Consider the following 12,803-nt stretch of genomic DNA (forward strand, 5'->3'; position numbering starts at 1 on the left):
TTATCTAGGCAACTTTTTACCATTCGCAAGTCAGAAACAACGTTAGCCAAGCCCTCTCCCACTAGAATGAATTAAATGCATCTTCTAGCGATCTATTCATTGGACAGGAGCCTGTCAGGGAAACACTGCTGGTTTGACAGTCTGCTGTCTGTCCCGCCTCCTGGTACCTGTGTGTCTGTGTTGTGTACGCAGTGGTCAAATTTCTTTACACGGAGGAGAAAGCATGCTGCTTCTTCATCGTCTATGTGAGTCAATTTGCTCGTCCCATATAATGTGGTAACGATGAGTGGAAATCCACTCAGCCTATTGTTTTCTGGAAAACTGATTTGTTTATTTTGCGTGTTTGGTATGCAGCCACGAAGTGCTGGCACCTAGGCTTACTGTGGTTTGATTGACAAACAGCAAGCTTGACTAGTTTATACATGGTGTCAAACTGACAGAATTAAGTCAATCTCATGTATCCTTGCCATTCATAAGTCATATAACGTAGTTATACTGTAATGCATCAGGACTTGCGAGTCCATCAGGACTTGCCAGACAGTGATGTTAAAGTTATTGACTGGTCAGTAGCCTACCCAATCGCATCGGTAAGAGAGACATACATTTGCATACTGGTAGGCTTTTTGGCGATTATCTTCAGATAAATAATGAAAACATTCGATGAAGATGGTGAATCGTCCTCACTGCAGAAACAATAGGTAGGCTAGTGGAGAGAGAGCCTCACTCTGGTCCAAAATATGATCAAAGAATACGGATTGAATTGTTTTAAATGCTAATGATACTTACATGGTATTTTCAAAGTGTTGACAATGGACTAGTTGACTTGGACTAGTTGTTCTGTGTAGTAAAGCCCATATTTAAAACCTGTTTCATTCCTCAGTCATACCTGTATTGCAGATAGCTGAGAAAATGTCTCTTAAAAGGAAGATTGAAGCCTGTGCAAGTCAGCAGACTCTTACAAGATTCTTTAAGAAGAAATTTGTGGGTCAGTTGTCAAACAAGTGTTTTTTTTAGAATAAATAACATTTCACAAACAGAGTTGCAAACACTTATTGAAATTCTTTCACTAGTTGATCTGTTCTATCTTGTCTCTTAACACGTATAGACCCCAAACTTCATTCAGACTGTCACGTTCTGACCTTAGTTCCTTTATGTCTTTGTTTTAGTTTGGTCAGGGCGTGAGTTGGGGTGGGTTGTCTATGTTCTTTTTTCTATGTTATATTTTCTACGTGTTTGGCCTAGTATGGTTCTCAATCAGAGGCAGGTGTCGTTCGTTGTCTCTGATTGAGAATCATACTTAGTTAGCCTTTTCCCACCTGTGTTTTGTGGGTGATTATTTTCTGTTTAGTGTTTTTCGTCACCTTACAAGACTGTTCGTTTGTCGTTTTGTTGTTTTTGTTCAGTTGTTTTATAATAAATATGAACACTTAACACGCTGCGCTTTGGTTCTCCTCTCCTTCCACCGAAGACAACCGTTACACAGACCCCGACCCAGAACTTCATTCAGACCCAGAACTTCATTCAGACCCAGACCCAGAACTTCATTCAGACCCAGAACTTCATCCAGACCCAGAACTTCATTCAGACCCAGAACTTCATCCAGACCCAGAACTTCATTCAGACCCAGACCCAGAACTTCATTCAGACCCAGAACTTCATCCAGACCCAGAACTTCATTCAGACCCAGAACTTCATTCAGACCCAGACCCAGAACTTCATTCAGACCCAGAACTTCATTCAGAACCAGAACTTCATTCAGACCCAGAACTTCATCCAGACCCAGACCCAGAACTTCATTCAGACCCAGAACTTCATTCAGACCCAGAACTTCATTCAGACCCAGACCCAGAACTTCATTCAGACCCAGAACTTCATCCAGACCCAGAACTTCATTCAGACCCAGAACTTCATTCAGACCCAGACCCAGAACTTCATCCAGACCCAGAACTTCATCCAGACCCAGAACTTCATTCAGACCCAGAACTTCATTCAGACCCAGAACTTCATTCAGACCCAGACCCAGAACTTCATTCAGACCCAGAACTTCATTCAGAACCAGAACTTCATTCAGACCCAGAACTTCATTCAGACCCAGAACTTCATTCAGACCCAGACCCAGAACTTCATTCAGACCCAGAACTTCATTCAGACCCAGACCCAGAACTTCATTCAGACCCAGAACTTCATCCAGACCCAGAACTTCATTCAGACCCAGAACTTCATTCAGACCCAGACCCAGAACTTCATTCAGACCCAGAACTTCATTCAGACCCAGAACTTCATTCAGACCCAGACCCAGAACTTCATTCAGACCCAGAACTTCATTCAGAACCAGAACTTCATTCAGACCCAGAACTTCATCCAGACCCAGAACTTCATTCAGACCCAGAACTTCATTCAGACCCAGAACTTCATTCAGACCCAGACCCAGAACTTCATTCAGACCCAGAACTTCATTCAGACCCAGACCCAGAACTTCATCCAGACCCAGAACTTCATTCAGACCCAGACCCAGAACTTCATTCAGACCCAGAACTTCATTCAGACCCAGACCCAGAACTTCATCCAGACCCAGAACTTCATTCAGACCCAGACCCAGAACTTCATTCAGACCCAGAACTTCATTCAGAACCAGAACTTCATTCAGACCCAGAACTTCATCCAGACCCAGACCCAGAACTTCATTCAGACCCAGAACTTCATTCAGACCCAGACCCAGAACTTCATTCAGACCCAGAACTTCATTCAGAACCAGAACTTCATTCAGACCCAGAACTTCATCCAGACCCAGACCCAGAACTTCATTCAGACCCAGAACTTCATTCAGACCCAGAACTTCATTTAGACCCAGACCCAGAACTTCATTCAGACCCAGAACTTCATTCAGACCCAGACCCAGAACTTCATTCAGACCCAGAACTTAATTCAGACCCAGAACTTCATTCAGACCCAGACCCAGAACTTCATTCAGACCCAGAACTTCATTCAGACCCAGAACTTCATCCAGACCCAGAACTTCATTCAGACCCAGAACTTCATTCAGACCCAGACCCAGAACTTCATTCAGACCCAGAACTTCATTCAGACCCAGAACTTCATTCAGACCCAGACCCAGAACTTCATTCAGACCCAGAACTTCATTCAGAACCAGAACTTCATTCAGACCCAGAACTTCATCCAGACCCAGACCCAGAACTTCATTCAGACCCAGACCCAGAACTTCATTCAGACCCAGAACTTCATTCAGACCCAGACCCAGAACTTCATTCAGACCCAGAACTTCATTCAGACCCAGAACTTCATTCAGCATCTGTTCTGTTTATTTTAGAGACCCATTTTTTTTTCATTTGAAAAAGTGCCCATCACACAATTTGATTGATTTTAAAATGTAACCTTACATTTTTAAGAGGGTGGAAATTTGGGCAATTTACTTATTTTTTCTGTTTTAATAAAATACATATCTTGCAGTAAAATAGTTTAATCTCAAGAGAAGACAGATTAAATGTCCTGATCATATAGGCCTATGACTAGACGGTACTGGATCTCAAAAAACAAACAATACACTGAATTCATACATTTTCAGTCATTTAAAATGTAAACACAATACCACAACAAATTGTTCCAATCTGGGCGGTAAACTCAATAAAGTATTGAGTAATTTCACTGTGTATTTCAGATGGAATCAAGGCATTAGAATGTTCCAGAGGCCACCAAAATGGAGCTTGTTCAGCCCGGGGGATCCTGGCTTATTTGGCTGGCTACTCTGTGTGCTTGTGGAAAACAGTGTGTGTGTGTGTGTGTGTGTGTGTGTGTGTGTGTGTGTGTGTGTGTGTGTGTGTGTGTGTGTGTGTGTGTGTGTGTGCGCACGCGCTTGCAATACACTCATTCTATTCTAGTTCTTCACTTCCAGAGATGACTGTGACCTGAAAATTCAGATGTGACCCCCACTTGAAGACACTGCCATGACAGAAAGCTGTTTTAATGATCTCATACGGATAAGAGTAGCATGACATGGGGTTTAAGGCTTTGAAGAAGATTTCAGTGGAGAATTTGGAGGGTTGTTTTCGAGTGGTTTTGACATGATACACTCTTGTTTCAGGCATGGAACAGTCTTCATTTCTTCCAGATTCAACATTTTAATACAACTGATTTCACTGTCGATTAATTGAACAAAAGCACTTAAATATAGGCCATTCTGTTAATAGTCCCGAGTCCCCATTGAGGGACACACACACACACACATACACACACACACTCACAGTCTTGTACAGCTGATCTTGTGGGGACACACCAATTCAGTCCCATTCAAAATCCGATTTTCCCTAACCCCTAACCCATACTCTTACCCTAACCTTAATGCCTTTCATGTTCTCCCACCCTCTCCAGACCAGTCTGATGTACAATATAGAAACCGGGCAGAAAGTTGCAATAGGCTTGTGCAACCTAAGGTTTAATACCAGCATAAACCGAAACCCTCTTAAACCTACCCTTAACCCTAAACTTAATCCAAAAACCTAACCCTAAACTTAACTTTAGCTCCTAAACCTAACCCTAAAACTAACCCTAAACCTAACCTTAGCTCCTAAACCTAACCCTAAAACTAACCCTAAACCTAACCTTAGCTCCTAAACCTAACCCTAAAACTAACCCTAAACCTAACCTTAGCTCCTAAACCTAACCCTAAAACTAACCCTAGCATCTAGCCCTTAATGTAATTCTAACCCTAACACTACTTCTAACCTTAACCCTAAAGCCCCTAGAGATCATGGGGACCAACAACATGTCCCCAGTTGGTCAAATGACTTCAACCCCACAAGAATAGTTAAACACACACACACACACACACATCTTATACCCCCTCTCTGACAAAGAAGAGTGGATGGGCAGAGTGCTCCTCTCCCTGTTTCCCACTCAGTCATCTTATACCCCCTCTCTGACAAAGAAGAGTGGATGGGCAGAGTGCTCCTCTCCCTGTTTCCCACTCAGTCATCTTATACCCCCTCTCTGACAAAGAAGAGTGGATGGGCAGAGTGCTCCTCTCCCTGTTTCCCACTCAGTCATCTTATACCCCCTCTCTGACAAAGAAGAGTGGATGGGCAGAGTGCTCCTCTCCCTGTTTCCCACTCAGTCATCTTATACCCCCTCTCTGACAAAGAAGAGTGGATGGGCAGAGTGCTCCTCTCCGTTTCCCACTCAGTCATCTTATACCCCCTCTCTGACAAAGAAGAGTGGATGGGCAGAGTGCTCCTCTCCCTGTTTCCCACTCAGTCATCTTATACCCCTCTCTGACAAAGAAGAGTGGATGGGCAGAGTGCTCCTCTCCCTGTTTCCCACTCAGTCATCTTATACCCCCTCTCTGACAAAGAAGAGTGGATGGGCAGAGTGCTCCTCTCCCTGTTTCCCACTCAGTCATCTTATACCCCCTCTCTGACAAAGAAGAGTGGATGGGCAGAGTGCTCCTCTCCGTTTCCCACTCAGTCATCTTATACCCCCTCTCTGACAAAGAAGAGTGGATGGGCAGAGTGCTCCTCTCCGTTTCCCACTCAGTCATCTTATACCCCCTCTCTGACAAAGAAGAGTGGATGGGCAGAGTGCTCCTCTCCGTTTCCCACTCAGTCATCTTATACCCCTCTCTGACAAAGAAGAGTGGATGGGCAGAGTGCTCCTCTCCCTGTTTCCCACTCAGTCATCTTATACCCCCTCTCTGACAAAGAAGAGTGGATGGGCAGAGTGCTCCTCTCCGTTTCCCACTCAGTCATCTTATACCCCCTCTCTGACAAAGAAGAGTGGATGGGCAGAGTGCTCCTCTCCGTTTCCCACTCAGTCATCTTATACCCCTCTCTGACAAAGAAGAGTGGATGGGCAGAGTGCTCCTCTCCGTTTCCCACTCAGTCATCTTATACCCCCTCTCTGACAAAGAAGAGTGGATGGGCAGAGTGCTCCTCTCCGTTTCCCACTCAGTCATCTTATACCCCCTCTCTGACAAAGAAGAGTGGATGGGCAGAGTGCTCCTCTCCCTGTTTCCCACTCAGTCATCTTATACCCCCTCTCTGACAAAGAAGAGTGGATGGGCAGAGCGCTCCTCTCCCTGTTTCCCACTCAGTCATCTTATACCCCCTCTCTGACAAAGAAGAGTGGATGGGCAGAGTGCTCCTCTCCCTGTTTCCCACTCAGTCATCTTATACCCCCTCTCTGACAAAGAAGAGTGGATGGGCAGAGTGCTCCTCTCCCTGTTTCCCACTCAGTCATCTTATACCCCCTCTCTGACAAAGAAGAGTGGATGGGCAGAGTGCTCCTCTCCGTTTCCCACTCAGTCATCTTATACCCCCTCTCTGACAAAGAAGAGTGGATGGGCAGAGTGCTCCTCTCCGTTTCCCACTCAGTCATCTTATACCCCTCTCTGACAAAGAAGAGTGGATGGGCAGAGTGCTCCTCTCCCTGTTTCCCACTCAGTCATCTTATACCCCTCTCTGACAAAGAAGAGTGGATGGGCAGAGTGCTCCTCTCCCTGTTTCCCACTCAGTCATCTTATACCCCCTCTCTGACAAAGAAGAGTGGATGGGCAGAGTGCTCCTCTCCCTGTTTCCCACTCAGTCATCTTATACCCCCTCTCTGACAAAGAAGAGTGGATGGGCAGAGTGCTCCTCTCCCTGTTTCCCACTCAGTCATCTTATACCCCCTCTCTGACAAAGAAGAGTGGATGGGCAGAGTGCTCCTCTCCGTTTCCCACTCAGTCATCTTATACCCCCTCTCTGACAAAGAAGAGTGGATGGGCAGAGTGCTCCTCTCCCTGTTTCCCACTCAGTCATCTTATACCCCCTCTCTGACAAAGAAGAGTGGATGGGCAGAGTGCTCCTCTCCGTTTCCCACTCAGTCATCTTATACCCCCTCTCTGACAAAGAAGAGTGGATGGGCAGAGTGCTCCTCTCCCTGTTTCCCACTCAGTCATCTTATACCCCCTCTCTGACAAAGAAGAGTGGATGGGCAGAGTGCTCCTCTCCGTTTCCCACTCAGTCATCCCTCTCAGGGCTCCCTTTCCTTCTTTTCATCAAATCAATACCAGAAAGATGAAAAATACATTGTGGCCATTGGCCTTTCATGCTTGTTCTAAAGAATTTCAAAGCATGTCGACATCTATGAAGGTTATTGAGAGATTGCATCAGATATTCATATGTGTAATGTACCAATATGTATTTGAATTTGACCATTGATTTCAATGGGTTTCATGGATCTATGAGAGGTGTTGGATCTATGAGAGGTCTAACGATGTGGTTGAGTGGTACTGGACAGCTGATAAATTGTTAACCAGAATCAGAGTGTAACTGAATGATCCACATTACACTGACTGAATGATGGCCATCAAATATTTAGCACTCGGTTTAAGCAGCTTCTGAAGAGGGAATTTTTTGCCAGACTGCAAAAGTCCATTGATAGTCAATCGCCCAAACCCTGTCTAAAAGAACACAATGGAGTCTTTGAGTGTGTGTGCATGTGTGTGTTTGTTTGGGTCTGACTTGACCTCTTTTGTTTCTCTCTCTCTCTCTCTCTCTCTTTCTCTCTCTCTCTCTCTCTCTCTCTCTCTCAGTGGGAGAAGCTCCAGATGACGTCTAGTGAGAGGAGGAAGATCATTTGTTCTGTGACGTTCCATGTCATCGCCATCACCTGCGTGGTGTGGTCCCTCTACGTGCTCATCGACCGCACTGCAGACGAGATCAGAGCAGGTTAGCACAAAACCACCACAACACCCTTCAGCATGGACACTGCACACCACATACTCTTCAATTCTTTCACTGCGTGCTAAAAACACCACTACACACCTTAGAACAGCCACACACCCCTCAGCATGGACAGTGCACGCCAAAAGCACCACAACACCCTTCACTTAATACAGTGACGGCAAAAACACAATACACAATTCTAGTACCATACAAAATGACACATATGCACACACACTCTCTCGGGTCATGCCCGTTCACACAGATTGACATGTTGTGTTTCTGCTCGTTATAATAGTTAGTACCCATCCGCAATAACAGGCCAGTGTATCTCTTTCACTGTCTTCTTACATCAAGTCATATGCCAGCTAGTACTCTCAGCATGGCGCAAGACAATTAGGACGTTTTTTCTGGGTCTGTTAAGATGTTATTGTACTGCTAAGAAGCGGCAGGTAGCCTAGTGGTTAGAGTGTTGGGCCAATAAGCGAAAGGTTGCTAGATCGAGTCCCCAAGGTAAAAAAGGCAGTTAACCCACTGTTCCTAGGCCATCATTGTAAATAAGAATTTGTTCTTAACTGACTTGCCTAGTTAAATAAAGGTTACATTTAAAAAAGGAGAAAGGATGGGAGAGAGAGAACCACCATCTGTTTTCACGAGTTTGACTAGGGAGTATACTGGCATGTTATACTGTATAGTGTACATTCAATCATCTGTTCTCTCTCTCTCTCTCTCTCTCTCTCTCTGTCACTGGTAATACTTTGTAATGACAACCTCTTCACCCATGCAGCCGGAAGAATCCCAGGTAAATTTTTCACCTTTGACCTTTAACCCTGTTTTATGTCATTTCCTGTGAGACTGGGCTCTGGTGTGTAGGTCTTTCTCTCATTTCAAATCACATTTTATTTGTCACATGCTTCGTAAACAACATGTGAACTAACAGTGGAATGCTTACTCACGAGCCTTTCCCAACAATACAGAGAAAGAGAAAATAGAGAAATAATAGAAAAGTAAATCAAGTAATAATAGATACACAATGAGTACCGATAATATGGCTATATGCCAGGGGTACCAGTACTGAGTCGATGTGAAGGGGTACGAGGTAATAACATTTACATTTACATTTACGTCATTTAGCAGACGCTCTTATCCAGAGCGACTTACAAATTAATAACTTGGCTATATGCCAGGGGTACCAGTACTGAGTCGACGTGAAGGGGTACGAGGTAATAACTTGGCTATATGCCAGGGTTACCAGTACTGAGTCGATCTGAAGGGGTACGAGGTAATAACTTGGCTATATTCCAAGGGTACCAGTACTGAGTCGATGTGAAGGGGTACAAGGTAATAACTTGGCTATATGCCAGGGGTACCAGTACTGGGTCGATGTGAAGGGGTACGAGGTAATAACTTGGCTATATGCCAGGGGTACCAGTACTGAGTCGATCTGAAGGGGTACGAGGTAATAACTTGGCTATATTCCAGGGGTACCAGTACTGAGTCGATGTGAAGGGGTACGAGGTAATAACTTGGCTATATGCCAGGGGTACCAGTACTGGGTCGATGTGAAGGGGTACGAGGTAATAACTTGGCTATATGCCAGGGGTACCAGTACTGAGTCGATCTGAAGGGGTACGAGGTAATAACTTGGCTATATTCCAGGGGTACCAGTATTGAGTCGATGTGAAGGGGTACGAGGTAATAACTTGGCTATTTATTTATTTAATTTATTTCACCTTTATTTAACAAGGTAGGCTAGTTGAGAACAAGTTCTCATTTGCAACTGCGACCTGGCCAAGATAAAGCATAGCAATTCAACACATACAGCAACACAGAGTTACACATGGAATAAACAAAACATACAGTCAATAATACAGTAGAACAAAAGAAAAGAAAAGGTCTGAATCTGCAGATAGCGAACAGGTTCAATGTTAGCTAGAGTGCAAATGAGGTAAGTTAAGGAAATAAATAGGCCATGGTGGCGAAGTAATTACAACATAGCAATTAAACACTGGAATGGTAGATGGGCAGAAGATGAATGTGCAGGTAGAGAAACTGGGGTGCAAAGGAGCAAAATAAATAAATAAATACCACTATGGGGATGAGGTAGGTAGATAGATGGGCTGTTTACAGATAGGCTAAGTACAGGTGCAGTGATCTGTAAAATGCTCTGACAGCTGGTGCTTAAAGCTAGTGAGGGAGATGTGAGTCTCCAGCTTCAGAGATTTTTGCAATTCGTTCCAGTCATGGGCAGCAGAGAACTGGAAGGAAAGACGACCAAAGGAGGAATTGGCTTTGGGGGTGACCAGTGAGACATAGCGGCTGGAGCGCGTGCTACGAGTGGGTGCTGCTATGGTGACCAGTGAGCTGAGATATGGCGGGGCTTTACCTAGCAGAGACTTGTAGATAACCTGTAGCCAGTGGGTTTGGCGACGAGTATGAAGTGAGGGCCAACCAACGAGAGCGTACAGGTCGCAATGGTGGGTAGTGTATGGGTCTTTGGTGACAAAACGGATGGCACTGTGATAGACTGCATCCAGTTTGTTGAGTAGAGTGTTGGAGGCTATTTTATAGACGACACCACCGAAGTCGAGGATCGGAAGGATGGTCAGTTTTACGAGGGTATGTTTGGCAGCATGAGTGAAGGATGCTTTGTTGCGATATAGGAAGCTGATTCTAGATTTAATTTTGGATTGGAGATGCTTAATGTTAGTCTGGAAGGAGAGTTTACAGTCTAACCAGACACCCAGGTATTTGTAGTTGTCCACGTATTCTAAGTCAGAGCCGTCCAGAGTAGTGATGCTGGACGGGCGAGCAGGTGCGGGCAGCGATCGATTGAAAAGCATGCATTTAGTTTTACTTGCGTTTAAGAGCAGTTGGAGGCCACGGAAGGAGAGTTGTATGGCAGTGAAGCTCGTCTAGAGGTTCGTTAACACAGTGTCCAAGGAGGGGCCAGAAGTATACAGAATGGTGTCGTCTGCGTAGAGGTGGATCAGAGAATCACCAGCAGCAAGAGCAACATCATTGATGTATACAGAAAAGAGAGTCGGCCCGAGAATTGAACCCTGTGGCACATCCATAGAGACTGTCAGAGGTCCAGACAACAGACCCTCCGATTTGACACACTGAACTCTATCAGAGAAGTAGTTGGTAAACCAGGCGAGGCAATCATTTGAGAAACCAAGGCTGTCGAGTCTACCAATAAGAATGTTGTGATTGACAGAGTCGAAAGCCTTGGCCAGGTCGATGAATACGGCTGCACAGTAATGTCTCTTATCGATGGGGGTTATGATGTCGTTTAGAACCTTGAGCACGGCTGAGGTGCACCCATGACCAGCTCTGAAACCAGATTGTATGCGGAGAAGGTATGGTGGGATTCGAAATGGTCAGTAATCTGTTTGTTAACTTGGCTTTCCAAGTCCTTAGAAAGACAGGGTAGGATAGATATAGGTCTGTAGCAGTTTGGGTCTAGAGTGTCACCCCCTTTGAAGAGGGGGATGACCGCGGCAGCTTTCCAATCTTTGGGAATCTCAGACGATACGAAATGAGGTTGAACAGTCTAGTAATAGGGGTTGCAACAATTTCGGCAGATAATTTTAGAAAGAGAGGGTCCAGATTGTCTAGCCCGGCTGATTTGTAGGGGTCCAGATTTTGCAGCTCTTTCAGAACATCGGCTGTCTGGATTTGGGTAAAGGGGAAAGGGTGGGGGCTTTGGCGGGTTGCTGTGGAGAGTGCCGGGCAGTTGAGGGAGCGGTGTGGAAAGCATGGCCAGCCATAGAGAAATGCTTATTGAAATTCTCCATTATAGCGGATTTATCGGTGGTGACAATGTTTCCTAGCCTCAGAGCAGTGGGCAGCTGGGAGAAGGTGCTCTTATTCTCCATGGACTTTACAGTGTCCCAGAACTTTTTTGAGTATATGCCAGGGGTACCAGTACTGAGTCGATGTGAAGGGGTACAAGGTAATTGAGGTAGATATGTACATATAACTAGGAATAAAGGGACAGATGGTAAACAGTAGCAGCAGCTATGTGATGTGTCAACAAAAGTTAGTGCAAAACGGGTCAATGCAGATAGTCCGGGAAGCTACAGTATTTGGTTAACTATTTAATAAATTATTTAGCAGTCTTATGGCTTGGGGATAGAAGCTGTTCATGGTCCTGTTGGTTCCAGACTTGGTGCAGTCTATGGTGGCTGGAGTCTATGACTATTTTTAGGGCCTTTTTCTAACACTGCCTGGTATAGAGGTACTGGGTGGCAGTCCACACCTCTGTAGCGCCTTGCGTCAGATGCCATATAGTTACCATACCAAATGGTGATCTAGCCAGTCAAGATGCTCTCAATGTGCAGCTGTATAACTTTTTGAGGATCTGAAGACCCATGCCAAATCTTTTCAGCCTCTTGAGGGGGAAGAGGCGTTGTCGTGCCCTCTTAATTACTGTGTTAGTGTGTTTGGACCATGATAATTACTTAGTGATGTGGACACCGAGGAACTTGAAGCTCTCGACCCGCTCCACTATATCCCTGTCAATGTGAATGGGGGCGTACTCGACCTTTATTTCATTTAGACTGTAGACCATGAACAGCTCCTTTGTCTTGCTGACGTTAAGGGAGAGGTTGTTGTCCTGGCACAACACTGCCAGGTCTCTGACCTCCTTCATATTGGCTGTCTCATTGTTGTCGGTGATCAGGCTTACCACCGTCATGCCATTGGCAAACATCATGATGGTATTGGAGCCGTGTGCTGCCACGCAGTCGTGGGTGAACAACGCATGTTCTGAGTATGCGTCCTGGTAATCCGTCTAGCGCTGCGGCCTTGTGAATGTTAACCTGTTTAAAGGTCTTACTCACATCAGCCGGAACAGCTGGTGCTCTCACGCATGGTTCAGTGTTGCTTGCCTTGAAACTAAGATAAATAGGCATTTAGCTAATCTGGTAGGCTTGTATCACTGGGCAGCTCATGGCTGGGTAGCCATTTGTAACGGACTATATTCAATGCCAGCAAAACTGACCTGTAGCTTAGCATCCACTTCATCGGACCACTTCCGCATTAAGCGCGTCACTGGTACTTCCTGTTTGAGTTTTTGCTTGT

At 45.2% G+C, this 12,803-nt stretch overlaps 1 protein-coding gene across 2 annotated transcripts in view; it reads left to right on the top strand.

Moving 5' to 3' along the window:
- The window catches only part of LOC135511178 (E3 ubiquitin-protein ligase MARCHF8-like), a 169,559-nt gene that overhangs the window by 138,736 nt on the left and 18,020 nt on the right, over positions 1 to 12,803 (top strand). Inside the window, exons 6-7 of one of the 2 annotated variants that reach the window (XM_064932788.1) lie at positions 7,586 to 7,721; positions 8,503 to 8,517. In XM_064932788.1, coding sequence (XP_064788860.1) covers positions 7,586 to 7,721; positions 8,503 to 8,517 — 151 coding nt within the window. The remainder of the gene's footprint in view (positions 1 to 7,585; positions 7,722 to 8,502; positions 8,518 to 12,803) is intronic. The other variant, XM_064932789.1, reaches the window with a different exon arrangement.

Source organism: Oncorhynchus masou, chromosome 23, assembly GCF_036934945.1.
Source record: "Oncorhynchus masou masou isolate Uvic2021 chromosome 23, UVic_Omas_1.1, whole genome shotgun sequence".
Classification (NCBI taxonomy): domain Eukaryota; kingdom Metazoa; phylum Chordata; class Actinopteri; order Salmoniformes; family Salmonidae; genus Oncorhynchus; species Oncorhynchus masou.